Here is a 17,527-nt window from a genome sequence, read left to right as displayed (position 1 = left end):
GAATTTAAGAAGAAAAAAAAATGTCATGAAGAACCTAGGGGTAAGACAGGAATAAAGACGCAGACCTACTGGAGAACGGACTTGAGGATATGGGGAGGGGGAAGGGTGAGCTGTGACAGGGCGAGAGAGAGTCATGGACATATACACACTAACAAATGTAAGGTAGATAGCTAGTGGGAAGCAGCCGCATGGCACAGGGATATTGGCTCGGTGCTTTGTGACAGCCTGGAGGGGTGGGATAGGGAGGGTGGGAGGGAGGGAGACGCAAGAGGGAAGACATATGGGAACATATGTATATGTATAACTGATTCACTTTGTTATAAAGCAGAAACTAACACACCATTGTAAAGCAATTATACCCCAATAAAGACGTTAAAAAAAAAAACAACTTGTGTAAGAGAATGTAGGAGAAATCTTTGTGCTCTTGGGCTAGGCAGAGATATGACACCCAGAGCATGAGCTGTAAAATAAAATATTGATAAGTTGAACTTCATTATATTAAAAAAACCTTTAATTTTCAAAAGATGCCATTATGAAAGTGAAACTATAAGCCACAGACTGAGAGAAAATATTTAAAAATTATATATCTCATAAAGGTCATATAACCAGAATATGAAAAGAATTCTTATAATTCAATAAGACAAATGCTATAACTAAAATATTGACAAAATACTGGAATAGACATTTATATTAGTGAGGGTTCTTCAGAGAAAGAGAACCAATAGGGGTGTGTGTGTGTGTGTGTGTGTGTGTGTGTGTGTGTGTGTGTGTGTGTGTGTGTGTGTGTGTGTGTGTGTGTCATAAGGTATTGGCTCCCACCATTAAGGAGGCTGAAAATTCCCAATGTCTGTAGTCGGCAAGGTGAAGACTGTAGAGAGCTGATGTGTAGTTCCAGTCCAGGTCCAAAGGTCTGCGAATCAGGAGAGTTGTTGGTGTAAGTTACAGCTGGCAACTGGGCAGGTGCGAGACCCAAGAAGAGCTGATATTTCAGTCTTGAGTCTGAAGACTGGAAAAGACCAGTTACGCAGCTCAGTAGTCAGACAGGAGGGGTTAATTCCCTCTTACTCAGCATTTTTGTTCTATTCAGGTCTTTGATTAATTGGATAATGCCCACCAGTGTTAGAGAGAGCAGTGTGCTTTACTCAGTCTACTGATTGAAATGTCAGTCTCATCCAGAAATACCCTCACAGACACACCCAAAATAATGTTTGGCTAAATGTCTGGGCACCCTGTGGCCCAGGCAAGTTGACGCGTAAAAATTAACCATGACAACATTTTACCAAATGGGAATACAATTGGCTAATCACGCGAAAAGGTGCTCAATATCGTTAGTCATTATGGAATGCATATTATTCATTCAAAGCACAATAATATACCACTGCATGCCCACTAGAATAGCTGTTGTCAGAAGTTACAGTATGAGTGAAGTCTTGGTGATATGGAGAAACTCAAACCCTCATACATTGCTGGTGGGATATAAAATGGGAGCACTTCTTTGGAAAAGTTATTTCTTATAAAAGTGAATATAAATTTATGACATAACCCACAATTCTTTTCCTAGGAATCTGTCTAAGAGAGGTGAACACATATGTCCGCATGAAGATCTGTATTCAGATATTCATAGAAGCATTATTATAAAAGGTGTTAATTGGGAACAGTCCAGATGTTCATCAGCTGGTTGATAGATTAGCAAAATGTAATATATTTGGTATGGGAGCATGGATAGACTATAAATAAGCTTGAGAGAGTTTTGGGGGTGATGGAAATGTTCTAAAAATGGGTTGTGATGATTGTACAACTGTATAAGTTTATTTAAAATCATTGAATTGTGTACTTACAATGGGTGAGTTTTACAGGATGTACTTCAGTAAAGTTATAAAAAATAATATGTATATAGAGGAAATGATAAATATGGAAAATAATATTTAGTGAATATCAAGGAGATGGGAATTATTCTATTCTTCCAACTTTTCTGTAACTACAATTAATTCAACATTTTAATGGGTCTTAGAAGTGTTCTGATTCTTTTGTAACGTTTTAAAAAAAAATAAGGTTAAAAGCTTTTGTTTGTTCTTAAAAAATCCAACCCTAGAGTGTCTTTTTTTTTTTGCGGTACGCGGGCCTCTCACTGTTGTGGCGTCTCCTGTTGCAGAGCACAGGCTCTGGAGGTGCAGGCTCAGCGGCCATGGCTCACGGGCCCAGCCGCTCCGCAGCATGTGGGATCTTCCCGGACCAGGACACGAACCCGTGTCCCCTGCATCGGCAGGCGGACTCTCAACCACTGTGCCACCAAGCAAAGCCCCCCTAGAGTGTCATTTTATCTCAACTTTTTAATTCTTTACTTCTTTGATTTACAGTTTGCTTTGAGCAGATGATCTGCTTTTGCACTTGGCCTGCAGGGCCAGTGCCCAAGTGAACCCTTCCTGCTTCATATTTACATATCTGGTCTATGTTAGGGGCCATTCGTACCTGTGGAATGACACTCTGAGGATATTTCTGTTTCTCTCATCTGTGCAGTATTAATGTGCAGATATTCTAAGCAAAGCACTTTTGACTGTAGGACTTGAACACCGCTGCCTTTCCCTTTGGTAGTATTTCTTAGGTTCAGTGATCATATCTTCTCCAGGTTGTTTTTATTTGTTTTCATAAAAGAAAAAGTTAAATGCAAATATTAACACATTTGTTGAAAGCAGTAAATTAAAGTGAAGTTCTATGACTCATGCTAACGTGTTTTCTATGCTTTATTTGAAGGTCACTCTGTGAGACTGCTGGGTCAGAAAAAGGATAATGGAAAACGGTTGGGGGGAGCACGACTGGATTTGCCAAAGATTAGGAAGAATCCACTGATAGAAATCATTTCCATCAACACTGGGTAAGCTTTTCTCTAACTCATAAAATATTCAATATACTCCATGAATTTTCCTGGCTATATGACACAGAAAAGTAGTTGAACATTTCCTTGGGAAAGAAAAATCAAAAATGAATTTTTAAAAAAATCAGACATGAATATCGTTCCCTCTAAGATGTTCCCTGTATGCAGTTGCATTTATATATGCAGCAAGTGTTTTTTTCTTTGATTAACATTACTCTAACTTCTTTTTGGTAATAAACGTGGATTTTGTTTTCCAGCTCTGCTCTTGGTTAAAATCTTTTCAAGAAGAGTATTACTTCTTCTTTTTTTTTTTTTGCGGTACGCGGGCCACTCTGTGGCCTCTCTCGTTGCGGAGCACAGGCTCCGGACGCGCAGGCTTAGTGGCCATGGCTCACGGGCCCAGCCGCTCCACAGCATGTGGGATCTTCCCGGACCGGGGCACGAACCCGTGTCCCCTGCATCGGCAGGCGGACTCTCAACCACTGTGCCGCCAGGGAAGCCCAAGAAGAGTATTTCATTCTGTGAAATGGTTAATACACCCATCATCTTTGACTAGTTTTTTCAATAGCATTATAGTAAATATTGCCCAAGATCCTAACCATATTTTGATTATTAACTATCTGAAATGAATATTTTTAAATGTTACTTTTATGAGCCTTAAACTGAAGATAAACATCGTGACTGAATATAAAGTACTCTTTAATTGCCATGTTGGTCTGAAGTTCTGCCTGATTATAACTCCTGGTATAATCAGTCATACTTGGTTTTATTTGCATTTGTTGAATTTGGTTCTTTTAAATAGTGACTCCATTTGAGAAAGTTACTTATTTCCCACTTTATATTATCATAGTCTGGTAATAAATTTAAATTCAAACCTCATGAAAGTCCCTCCATTCATGCAGCTGCCTCACATTTCCCACAGATTTAAGCCTTCTGCTACTTTTAAATTTTTAATCTTCCTTCTCTCTTTTTAAAAATTGTCCTCCTTCTGCCCTTTGCTTTCTTCATGATCTTTCCCACTGAGAACGCGTGAACTTATCTTTCCGGCTCCAGCATCTTTCTACCTCTCTCCAAGCCAGTGCTGTCCTTTCCTCCTGCACTGTTGCAGCTGTGTTGTCACTGGTTGTCTTTTCTCTTCCCTTATCATCCACCTCTGGTTCATCCTCCCCACTGCTGCCAAAGACCAGGGACTGTTGAAGAAGACATTTGGCTTTTCCCTAAAAGCCCTTGGGGACTTTCAGTTGACTTCGTGAACTTGTCCAGGACCAGTGTCTGGCCTTCAGTGTGGAAGATTCATAAACCTGGACTCATCAAGCTCAGAGACTACTAGCGACTAAGTCAGAATTTAACAGTCAGAAGCGTAGCTGTCGCATTGACCGGAGAATCTGATATATTCTCTGGAGCCTGAGCCAAGTTACGGGTGTAAGGCTGTTTGCTGTTGCCTCTGTCTCAGTCACTCTTCACCTTCCTTCACATCCTGCATTGCTGCTGCTGTTGTTTTTGACGCCTGAATTCAAATTCCTATTAAAATTTCAGCATACCTACATTTCCTTTCCTCCATATTTGCCTTATTTTCCTTTGTAACATTTCTCGGTATTGAAATAGACATATGTCCATCTATGTTGTAATTGTCTCCCCTCACTGGCATGTAATAAGCTCCATGAAGGTAGGGAATTGACTTTCTTTTTTATCATTGTATCCTTAGTACACAGAAGTATGTACACAGTAGGGATTTAGTAATTGTTCACTTATGAATGAATAATTGAGTTCTATAATTAGAAAGTTGAATGGGGTCATGTTAATTTCTTGTTGCAGTACAAATTGCCTTGCTACTTGCTCAGTAATACTTGGAGTTTGGCTAAGTGCACTTTCTCCTAAACAATGTCTTTAGAGGGGCAAAGTCTAAATGTTTCTGATAGTCTCATTTTTTAAAAAAAAACACAGGACTGATCAACTCCTTTTTGACTGGCACATTCCTTTAAGTATGTTATTATTTTAGGGCCTGTCAAACCCTTTTGTATTAGAATCTGTTATCTTAGGATCAAGGTGACTTTGTAGCTACTTGTGACCTGCTGAGTGTCGATTTTAACTGTTTGTTTTCAAAGATACTTTATATTTTTAGTCTCCGTACTTCTCCATTCTGTCACTCCCCACCTCACACTCCAGTATTCAGTCTCACTGAACTACTTGACATTCTCAGCCTCAAGGTCCTTCTCTCTCTCGACTCCAGGCCTGTCTGTGTGCTGTAAGGATCCCCTGGCGTGTCTTACCATTTCTCCACTTACTCGCGGGTAATCCTGCGGTACGCACTTGTGTGCCCCTTCCTTTGGGTGGCTGCTTGTCCCTCCCCTCCTGACCAGGCTAAATACCTCCATCTTTCCGTTGTGCGTCTACAACATTCCCTGTTTACCTCGATTGTGGCACTTCTCAGGATGCATAATTTATGTTTTCTACTTAGTTATGAGCTTCGTGAGTTCAGAAGGTATTTCAGTCATCACTATTATTATCTCTGACTTGAGGGTCCAGGACAAAGTGAGCACTCAATAAATGCTGAATCAGTGTTGTATTTTCAAGCCACTACTAATTTATTTCGCCGTATATTTTTCAAAATTTCCCTTAGGTAGCCATTTTAAATAGCATTAAGTTAAAATTTTTCATATATTTATAATTTGAATTTTTCTTCTCTTGGATTTAGTGTTTCTTATAATGAGGCTATAGACTTTTTTAAAGCTCACTGGGTATTTCCTTTCACATTCTCATCCTCTCACATCTCTCATATTACAGTATAGCATTGCCTCTTAGTAAATAAATTAGCAAACATTCTTTTGCTGTTGAGAGCATTAATCTGTGCTGTCACTCGTTGCGATAAGAGTCTCTGAACTTCTCTGACGACTAATCATTTTCCTGAATCTGTTGGAGCCTTATCACTTGTTCTCGGATGAAAGTCTCTCCATGAGTGTTTGTCGACAGTATCACTCTTAACATCTTTACCTTGAATTTTATTTTTTTTACCTCCAGTAGAGCTCATTGCTTTTTTTCATTTACATTTAAATGTTTTAAAAGAGTTCTACGGATAATTATTTCTTTCACGCAAGAATTATCATCTCCATCAAAATCTTACACTTTTCAAAGTTTTATGGCTTTGAAATTAAATATGGATAGATGTTTCATATAAATTTTCTATCCATCAGTTAGGGAAAGGACCCCATTTTCAGCAAGTTTTATTACATGTATGGGTAATTTAGCAAAGTTACTATTAAACTCTACAGAGTTGTTATGCTTTGTTACGTTTCTAACTTAAAATGTAAAAGGAGTATATTAGTTGCTTTAGCCAAGGAAGAAGTTGAAAATTTCATATCATGCTAGATTGTGGATGAGCTGAGACCACTACTTGTTTGATCACATTGTGTATAATAAGAGTACCTTTAGTTCTTTTTTTTTTTTGCGGTACGCGGGCCTCTCACTGTCGTGGCCTCTCCCACCGCGGAGCACAGGCTCCGGACGCACAGGCCCAGCGGCCATGGCTCACGGGCCCAGCCTCTCCACGGCATGTGGGATCCCCCCGGACCGGGGCACGAACCCGTGTCCCCCACATCGGCAGGCGAACCCTCAACCACTGCACCACCAGGGAAGCCCAAGAGTATCTTTAGTTCTTAAATAACATTTATTTTTTCTTTCCATACTCTCAATTTTATGTTCAGTTATTCATCCTTCTTACGTTTGCTGTATTGCATATAAAAATTTGGTCTACTCGGTTCCTTGTCTCAATTTACAACATTCTTTTTTTTTGAGGTGAGCCTTCTGAGGTTAGCTGCCCCTTGTCCAATATCACTCTTATTTCTAGACTGTCCCTTATGGGGTAAGGACTCCCTGTAGACATGAATAGGCACATGTTTGTCTAGTAGGATGATGAGAGCTGTATGGACATGACTGAAATGCAGGAGAGAATGAAGTTAATCATTGCTAATGTATATTGAGTGCTTAATGTGGGCCAGACAGAATTCTGTGAAATGTGTATTTTTTCCTGTATTTCGTCCTCACAACAGCCTTGTGAGATTTTTCAGTAGATGAGGAAACTAAGTTACAGAGCGGTTAGGTGACTTCACCTTGTCGTGCAGCTAGTAGGGGACTGAGACTGAGGCTTATCTCTTGCGCCCGTCAGACACTTCTGTGGGTTCACAGGAGCAAGGGATCATATCAAGTGTGGGAACAGAACAATCTTTGCATTATAGTGACATTTGAAATGAAATTTCAGCATCTATAGGCCACCCACATTTCTTGCTTATGGTTCCTATAGCAACCAAGCCAGGAAGGAATGAGAGCCTGGGTGGTAGTTTTGGGAAGGAAAAGCAAGGGTGGCAGTACTGTGTAATAGTTAAGAAGATGGGCTTTGGCATTCTCCAGTGGATTTATTTGTAACCATGGATTTGGAAGTTCCAAAGAGTGGTTGGAGATAGAAATACAAGGCTGAAAAGAAGCCTTAGTTGGAGGGGTGAGAGTTGAGGTCAGTGAAGGTGAATGGTCAGTGCTTGTATATAGGAAATAAGAGGAGAGAGAGGAATTATCTATGAAATAAAACAAGTCAGTGGCGAAGGTTTTATGAAAAGAAGTGTCTAACTATCAATTACTTCTGATCCCTTGAGGAGAAGTAATGCCAGGTTAGGTGAATCATTTTCGAAAGAGCCGGAAATTTGCAAACCACGTTAGAAATTAGTAGGCCTTGCTACAGGAGGACTGCTCTTTGGAGGAGTTCTGCTATAAAGTGAGAGATGTGGTCTTTAGAATACAAGGATATTTCTATCTGAGCTTGTTTAGAGGCAGAGGGGTAAGGATTAGAAATATATTGACAGGAGAAACTGTTTAAACAGGAACAGTTGTGAACGTAGTTAGAAAGGTAAGTGTTGGAGAGAAAGACCCCTTCATGCTTCCTCAGACATAAGAGTAAAGGATGTAAGTTTAAGTGTAGAACTTATCAGTTCATTTTTCTTAAAGGTCTTCACTGATTTAATTTAGAGAAAGGTGCTCAGTTCCTCCATGCTGTCAGGCAAAATGGAGGGTGGAGGGTTCAGTGTCCTGTCCCTTTATGTTCTGGTTAATATACTGTGGTCTCTTTTTGATTCCATTGACTTGAGATACAGCCAGTTCTCGATCAGAATCCCCCCTCCTTCCAAGGTTTGTCAGTTTTCTTCTTCTCCGATTTCCTCCCTTTGGTGGTGGTGTTCAGCTGATATTCTACACTACAGATTTTCTATAAACTGGAAGCTCTGTCTAATCTGAGATTCTAATTAAAAATTTGGCCAGAAATAATCTTGTTTCTGGGGTAAATATATGAAATTTGCAGAGTCATGCCAGAGTGTTCCATTTTTTTTCATGAAATTCGTGGAGTGAGGTCATGGTCCTGATGCACAACAGAGTAGGAAATCTGTGGATATTTATGTAGAAAAGTATCAACCAGGTGCCATGGTCAGTATAATAGGGAGTCAATATGTGCATAAAAGGAAGAAGTGAGCTGAGGTTGAAAAGCTCAGGTTTTGTCAGGGGACCCCATTTGTGTGATTGCCTTATTTTTTTTCTAGTAGTAAGAATGGAGTGTGGAGACAGAAGGAAATACAGGGGACAAAAAGTTAAAAATCAGAAAATGGGCCATAAAGAAAATCTCTGCTTCATTTTGCTGTCTCTCTCACTATCAAAGTCATCATCTTGACAATCCCTGGGCAATTTTCATTCTTCCAAAGCCAAGAGTTGGGTGCTACTCAGCAGTTCTGATATAAAGTATATCATATTTTAGATACTACTATCAGATTATCCCTAGTTTGAAGGGGTAATCCTCCCTAGGGCTAAACACATCTTAGAAAATACCATCTGACCCTGTAATATTTTACTGATACTTTCACTTTTAAAATTTATCATCTTTCATGTTGTTTGCCATCTGCCAGACATAAAATGATGGTATATGGGAACCTTTAAGGGGAATCTAATTTTCTTTGAGATTACATACTTGAATTTACTACAGTTTTTTAAAGTATCTGTTACTTTTCCCCCTGTGACATCTTAGCTTTTGGAAAACAAACTAAGATATTTCAACTTTTTTTCTATAATGTCCGGAATTTATCAGTCCCTATTCCAGGGCTAGATATATAGGTGAATGAATGAATGAAAGAGAAAGAATGCAAATTTCTCTCATAGAAGTGAAGTAGGATCATTACTAATAACATTTTGCTATCTTTCTGGTTCTAATGATTAAAACATGAAATAATTATTAACTACATATAATCACAGTGCATTTGAAAATATAATGATCATGTGCTTACCACATTACCAGGTATGGTATTAGATACTATGACATATACAAAGATAAACATTTCCCAAGTCAACAGGTAACTAACATTGACTGAAATAATCCAAAAAATCCAGCTGTAAACACAGTTAATTGCAGCTCCTGTATGGGGAGGATTTGGGTCTTGTTCTGTTCCACGTTCTGGGGAGTGAATGCTTTTAGGTGCCAGCATGGCACTCTTCATGAGAGTGCACAGCAGTGACTCCTGAGGCCTCTGAACGTAAGCGGTGTGGGGCACTCAGGTGTCCTCTTGCTGCCGCTCTATGAGATGTGGCAGCAGCAAAGTGAAGAGGTCTTCTCCTTGCCCTGTGTCATCAAACTCGACTACTGCCATTGTCAGTACACGTGTGGAAAACGTAAGCCTCAAATGCTATCTTTTAATGTTACTCTTTAAATTACAGCTTTCAGAAAATAACATCCTATTAAAAAAATTTGGTGGTAAAAAACTCATTGGGTTGGTCAAAAAGTTCGTTCGGGTTTTTGGTAACATCTTATGGGAAAACCCGAACGAATTTTTTGGCCAACCTGTAATTAGAAGTGTTCTTACAAAGCTTGAATTAAGTTTCCAAAAAGATCCTGTTAGAAGGTTGAATATATGCAATATCACACTTGTATTAGGGTGAATCTTTTTAACATTTTTGGAGAATAAAATTTGGGATATTTTATTTTATAATCCCTTTGAAATGACTACGTGTTTAGTATATTCAGTGATTCATTAACTTCTTGTATCTTAGCATGGTGTCAACAAATAAGTGTTCTTTTTTTTCCCCAGTTATACTGTACTGTTCTGTTTACATGTCCTGATTGTAATAACCGTGGCACTATCCTGAATCTGCTCTCTTGAGAAAAGCTCCCTCAGCCTCGGTGCCGTCCTCAGAGACATCTATTAGGTCCTGACACCTTTTTCCAAGAGGCAGTATCTCAAGATAAAACATTTTCCAAAAAGAATTCAGCAGACTTAATAGTCACTCATTTATTTAAAAATTATTGGTCAGTATCACTTTTTTATATATTGGGCACTGATGACTGTAAATTAATGTAAGTCAGTTTTGTCATGTATACTCTTAGAAGTTTTTTTGATAGACAGTAGTACCTACCAATGAGGATTAGTTGCTTCTCTACAGCCCAGTTGTCAGGTTATAATGAAAGCAAGTCCCAGTCCAGAATCTGCAATAAGAGTTCATTAAGCAAGCTGGCACCGTCCACCTGTTCTTACAAGCTTTGTGAAGTCCTCTTTCTTCTTTGGGGTGATTAAATCGAACCTTGCACGAAAGTCTCACTTGAACCAGATGAGACAGTATTGTCAGCCTCAAGCAACCAGAATCCTCTATCCAATATCTAGAGTGAGGGTAAAGGAGGGACCAAGACAGAATAATATCCTTAATGGTCCAAGCCAGTGCTACCCAAAGTGTGATCCATGGACCAGTGCCAGGTTATTAACTATTGATGACTGGTCTGTGACAAGTATAGAAATTGAGAGTAAGCATGTTAGAAACTTTTAAGATGATTTAACGTTGCTGCAGTGTCTTATAATTCCTTTTCACTGTATTTTACAAAAATACTGGTTTATAAGAGGTTGGAAATAAAAATCCTGATCTGTCTCTATAGATAGTTTGAGAAACACTCGTCTCAGCTACGGTGTTGCAAAATTCTTTACCCTCTTCTGGCAAATATTTTAGCCAGTCAACTCATCTTGAATGTCACTGATTCCACCAGTGAGATCCCATTTCTACTATCTTTTATGCTATTAGGTAACCACTTGTGTCTAGTAGTTAACCACTACTTTCACAAATGAAAACTTATTTCTGTCACTTATTATGCTAATTTGCAAAGCCTCTGCTGTTGACCAAGGATAAAAGACAGCTAAAACATACCAGTAAGCTCTGGAAGGTAGCCATTCTAATTAAATACTAGCAAATTGTAGCTTAAAATAACTCACACATTTTATGTTACCCCCTTGACATTCAGTTCTTTCAAAAGTAAATTATAGAAGTCCTAACATGGCCCATGTGAAACTTGAATCTAGAGTTTATAACCGTTCTTTTGGCACATCCGTAAAATGTGTAAATAACTGCTGTTACCCATTTATTATTCTTGATCTTCTGTAAGCTTACGGAGGCCAGGAAGCTTATCTCTTAGTAATGAGCCTGGAATGTGGTACCAGCCTATTCCGGAGAAGACAGTAGAGTTTATGGTACATTGGAGAGACCTCTGTGCTCTGGGTTTGGAGTCTTAGACATTGTTATTTTCTATCTGCATGACTCAAATAAACTGGGTAACTGCTAAGAGCTGATCTCTTTCGTAACATGTACTACCTGCTGTATATGTAGCCTGACACATTGTGGGCATTTTAATAAGTGTTTTCCTTACAATTGTGATCTTGCTATATCCTGTTCTCTACCAGCATTCTCCAAGACCCCCTCTCCCTTTCCTTTCTCTGCATCGTTTGTACTATTTAGGCCGGAAAGGTGATGGTACTAGAATTTAAAGTTAGGAGTTTATTCGATTCATCACCAGCTCCTCAATCTCCTCTTTCATTTGTTCAGTTTTGAGTGAATGTTTGACAAATAAATGAAGAAAAGTTAATCTTAGTCTCTCCTGTAGCTTTTAGAACCGTCTCGTTCACAGTATTCACTTAAGTATTTTAGTATTTCAGTAACAGCAGGGTTACTTAAATGCAGAAAAAATTTTCTGGCTGAGCTGGAGTATAATTCCAATTACTTCTCTCTGGCTATAGATGATTGTTTTGTAGAGAAAAATGTTAATTTGGACCATGAATGACGTGAAACTTATCTCAAACAATTAAATGTGTGAAATTGAAGTATTTATGTCAGTTTTGAACTTGTTACATTTTTACTTTTATCCCAAAGCTAGTTGTCCTGAAATTTGCAGCTGTTTTGATATCTTCAGTGAAATCCCCAAATACCTGTTTTCACTTAAACATTGTGCAAATAAAATTTTAAAGTAATCCTATTTTTAGTGCATTTTAAAAATTGTATTTGGGCAAGATCATTCATAAGAACAGTGGATGGCACTATTGGCTCATACCTGTGAAGTAATTATCATTAAGTTGCAGAACTTTGAAATGCAGGTTTAATAAATGCCTTTAAGTAAGTGGCCCAGTTAGAAATTTTAGACAGCATTAGCATGAGGATTTAGTCTTAAATTTTGTAAATTCTTCTTTATGTAACCATTATTTTACATAAACTTTGAAATGAATATATAACTTTTCTAGTAATTATATATAAAGAAAAGGCTGATTTTTAAAAGCCATTTCAAGTTCTAGTATGTTACAGAATGTACCATTGCTGTAACTAAAGAGTGCATCTTGCTTACCATTTTTCTGATAAACAAAATTATTTAGTTTGAGGAAGGTAGAATAACTGAGTTTGGATAAAAATCAAAATTTAAAGGTACGCAAATTTTGGCATATCATTAAAGAAGCCTTAAAGTTAATCGAGTAGAATGGTTCACACTTTTTTCAGGTTAGTTCATAGATTGTGTGGTGAGGATGTACATTAGTTATAAATACTTAAAGATGCTTTTATAGTTTAGAAAGTTTATTATTTTATTTCATATGTAAAAGTCTTTTATGTTTGTTATTGAGCCCTGTTTCTGGACATTCATTTATTCAACAAACATGGCTGAACATTTGTCAAGTACAGAGGATTGACAGGTACCTTCGTTTGGTGTCTGCCCTTGAGAATCCAGCAGGAGAGAGAGTAAAACAAGCAGAAAAAAATTAAATTATATCATTGTAAGTACAGTAGTACAGGAGCGAACAAAGTTATTTATGAGCATGATGGATTGTTTGGGTGAGTTAAAGGAGCTTCCCTAGAAGCTCAGTAGATACTGAGGCTGTCTCTCAAAGTGTATCTCATTGGTGGGTTCAAAGGCAATCTAAGCGGGTGCCCCTCTTTGTATTGAATTGTGAAAGGCAGTGTCTTACACAGAGAATGATGAGTGGATCGGGTGTGTGTGTGTGTGTGTGTGTGTGTGTGTTTTGAATTAGGGAATGGTAGGAGAAAGGCTAGAAAGAGATAGCTTGAGATTGCCTGGGTTCAAACTTGGCCTTATCATTTTATCATTTGCTGTGTGATATTGTATAAGTTATTCAACACCTCTGTAGATCTCAATTTTCTCATCTATAAAATGGGGATAATTATGGTGTTGTGAGAATTTAAAGAGATCATCCATTTAAAATAATTAACACAATGTCTGGCACATAAAATGTGTTCAGTACAATTACTATCGAGTTTATTACTATCACAACTATGCAGAAGGCAGACCTCGGGCCTAATTAGATTGCAGTGTGCTTAAGACCACAGAGCAGTGAGTGGCAGAGTCGTAACTTAAACCACATCATCTAACCAGTTCTTTTTCCAGTAAACCACAGGTTCATTGGCTTCTAGCCCAGTTTTCTATCCTTGCGTTGGAACTGTGGTTGTTTAGTTAGTTGAAAGGAAAGCCAGTTAGAGCTAAAGTTTGATACTAATCTAGAGGTTAGCCAACTAAACCCGAAAAAGATGCTGTGGGCCCCAGAATTTTACAAAGAGAAAGGAAAACATGGGCCGTCAAGTGTAGGTGGGTTGGGAGAATTTCTGCTCTTTTCTTATATTGTACTGTGTCAAATGCCTCTTAAGATGCATTAAGTTTATCCAGTGGGATGGAATCTGAATTTCCTATTATGATGTTGAAAGGATAGAACTGCCGAGTCATATAGATTTACAGATAGTTGATAAGTGTACCCTCCTGTCTGGTTGTCTTGTTTGTTTGTTTTGTTTTCTTGAGTTAGGGTGCACTTGGAGTCAGTACTTGAGTTAGGGTGGACTTGGAAGGGCACAATAGGAGTGAATGAACGGATGTTTCCAAAGAGCTGCCATCTGTCAATTTTCCTATTGCTTGAAGAAAACTTGTTTTCCAGCCATATCAGGAAGGGGAAAAAAAAAACCCAATACTTGTGTTGTCCAACTTTAAGTATAATTGGACACACATGTGATTGTGGATAAAAGCCTGTCGTTTTTTTCAGTACAAAAATAATATATATCTCATATTTATTTGTGAAACTACTTTGCTTTTATTTTGCTACATCTCAGCATGGTAGCACCAGTTGTTTTATTTTTGCCAACCCTGACAAAGCAGAATGTTTTGTTTGGCTTTTTAAAAAGGCAGCAGTGCATGTAGTTAAGACCTCATTTACTTTATCTGATGAAGTAGTCCCTGAGGAATGTGTATTTTTCTGTAAATCCACTAAAGAAACTGGGTTTAAGGCAAGGTCATCTTTTAAAATCCTGGTTTTCTATTTTTAAACAATGTATATAGCTCTGTGATTTGTAATGTGTATTTCTGCGGTTCTTTTTAGGTTGTCCTTAAAATAAATATTAATGGTGAGAGATAATACGGATTTAGGAAGATCTTTCTACCTTGTAAAGTACCTTTTATTTTTCCATTACTGCTCTTGAGGAAAACATAAACTGTCTGAAATGAGATTTTTAGTCTGTTCTCCTCCTCCCTCACTTCCTTTTCCCCATCTCTGTTTCTCTCTCTCCCCCGCCCCACATCTATAAATTTATGAGAAAACAGGTATGTACAATGGATTTATTTATTTAGGACCAGTAGCCCTCTGACTGGAAGATATCCCCAGTCAAGATTGGTGGTTGTCTACTTTATTCATCGGTTTGTTCCCATATTTGTTTGTTTATTCTTTAGTCATTCACTCATTTATTCAACAAACATTTACAGATATCTGTATGTATCAGATACTCTACTAAGTGCAATAAAAGAAACAAGGTTTACCTGTTTTATCACTGCCCCCATAAGTTTTTTATTACTAGCATAGTTTCGTTAACTGGTAAATAACGCTGTTTTGATCATCATGGAATATAATCATCAGGTTTTAAAAAAATACGTGTGAGACTTAGAGCTATGTACCTAGAAATGACCACAAATACAGAGAATGAATAAAACAGGACTCCTACGATATATGATGGCTGAAAATGGGCTTGTACAACAAGTAACAAGTCAGGTTGGCGGGCCTCTTTGGTAAATTGATTACCGTTGGGAATTCCATTATCCACCGTCACATACTGTTCTCACTCTGGAATTTAGGCAACCCCTGATCCTTTGAATGTTGAGTCTCTGCCTACTCTGTTAAACACCTGATTTCACTTCCAGAGAATGGAGTTGTTAAGACCCCAGTTTGCTTACTCCAACTTCTTTCTCATTCTTATTTCTCCTATTAGGTTTATTTTTTCATTTTCCTACCTTCTCAATTTTATGCAAAGTAAGAAACAAAGCAATAACAATAAAAGCAAACAAAATTTTGAAAAAAAATTTTTTTTTTTAACCACACTTGTGGGATCTTAGTTCCCCAAACAGGGATTGTACCCGGGCCCTCAGCAGTGAAAGCACCAAGTCCTAACTACTGGCTGCCAGGGAATTCCTGAAAATTTTTAGGAAGATCTCTGTCCAGTGCTCATGAGGAGAGAGTGGGGGTGAGGTTCTGCTGGTGCTGAAAGCCAGTCTTAGTGATATTTAGTGATGCTCAATGGTTTCTACGTGGCAGTTGGCAAAATGCAAGTTTTCTGTGTGAGTTGACTTGCACTTACATATTTTGTTTTTCACAGTAATATATCAAATGATGAATTTTCTTAATTTTATTGTGGCTTTGTATCTAAAATTTCTATTTGGAATATAATTGACATAATTTAATACTCCATTAACTTTAAATTCTGTGATAGATTTTCAAAGGTGAATGATGGAATTAAGAATAGTACAGATATTTCAGTTTCTTTTTTTTTGATTTTTAATTTATCTTATTTTTGCATATCCTAATAAAGAATCCAAATTTGATTAGGGCTTATATGTATTTTCCTGATACACTTAACAAATGCTCATTTGAAGCAGCATCAGTGTGACTTGCCTAATTTTTTTAGTTTTTTCTTTATCTTTTATGCTTACATCTTAATGGTTCCTAGACAACTTTAATTAATTGATCCTGTCATGTCTATATTTTCTGATTTCTCTTGTCTTGAGTCTTTTTATCTTCTTTAAATTGTTGCTTTGTTCCCTTCCCATTCTCCCATCCTCTATGTCTCCTGTCTTTTCATGAGGTGCCGTTACCATCAGGATACGTTGATTACTAGAGTAGTTTGGTCTTCGGGTATCACCAATATGCTATTTTCTTCTCTACATCTGATATGGAATTACGGGTGTGTTTTTCTGTTTTGTTTTGTTTTGTTTTTTTTTTGGAGAGTGGACCATGGCAGAACCTTTTTCCTGAATTGAGATATAGTGACAACAGCCAGAAAGTAGCTCTTATGATCTAGACTAGATTATCCGTTCTTTTTAGAACACAATACTTCATAATTTACCTTTGTCTTTTTGTTTTCTTTCTGTTCTGATGGTGTTAACTACAATTAACTTTGACATGTCTAATTTGTACTCTTACATATTAAAAAGCATAGTTTTTCAAATATATTTCATTAGAATGAATTTACAGAAGTGGAATTATTGTGTCAAGGTTAAGAACCTTTTTATGAGTCTTGGAATATAAACTCAGATTGCTTTCCAAAGCATTGTCATTTACAATGCTAACAAGAGGGTACGTATTTTACTTCACGGTAGAGTCTTCCTTATTATTCCTGTTTTATAGAAACTGAGGTTGAAGAGATAAAATAATGTGCCCAGAGCTACCGTCTAGATTTAGATGTAGCTAAAATGTGCAGCCGCGTTCATTGAATGTGAGCGGCCATTTGGCCTAGTGTTAGGAGTATAATTCTGGAGCCGGATTTCTTGGGTCTAAATTCTGGCTCCAGTGCTTACTGTGTAACTCTGGGCAGGTTTCTATGTGTGTCAGTTTCCTCATCTCTGAAGTGGGAATAATAATAAAAATAATGTGTTTCCTAGGCTTGTTGTGGAGATTAAATATATCTATATATAGCTTAGAAAAGCATCTGGAAAATATAATTACTATATAAGAGATTGTTACCATTATCACTATTATTAATTCTTTCTAAAACAACATAGGCGTTTTGGGTTATCAAATTACTGAACCATTCAGACTTTTGTTTTGAGTGGATAAACGAAAGAAAGAAAGCCAGCCAGCCAGCCAGCCAGCTAGCCAGCCAGACTAGAACCCACATCTTTGGCTTTTATATAATTATGTTTTACTAACAGCCTCCTTATTTTGAAATACTAGATGAGAAAGAACTAGTCAAACTTAAATATGTCTATGGTAGACATATGGATTTGTCCTCTGTAACGTTTCCTTGCCAAATGTTTGGATGGGTTGTATAGCAACATGGTAGTTTGCAAAG

General features: G+C 37.6%; 1 protein-coding gene across 2 annotated transcripts in view; it reads left to right on the top strand.

Annotated features, from left to right (window-relative positions):
• CDKAL1 (CDK5 regulatory subunit associated protein 1 like 1) overlaps nucleotides 1-17,527 on the top strand; it is a 649,098-nt gene that overhangs the window by 210,552 nt on the left and 421,019 nt on the right. For both annotated transcript variants that reach the window (XM_060164267.1, XM_060164266.1), the window contains one exon: nucleotides 2,752-2,872. In XM_060164267.1, the coding sequence (XP_060020250.1) occupies nucleotides 2,752-2,872 (121 nt within the window). The remainder of the gene's footprint in view (nucleotides 1-2,751; nucleotides 2,873-17,527) is intronic.

Source organism: Lagenorhynchus albirostris, chromosome 10 (assembly GCF_949774975.1).
Source record: "Lagenorhynchus albirostris chromosome 10, mLagAlb1.1, whole genome shotgun sequence".
Classification (NCBI taxonomy): domain Eukaryota; kingdom Metazoa; phylum Chordata; class Mammalia; order Artiodactyla; family Delphinidae; genus Lagenorhynchus; species Lagenorhynchus albirostris.
Note: the sequence above shows the minus strand (reverse complement) of the source record. Positions and strands in the feature narration are given on the sequence as shown.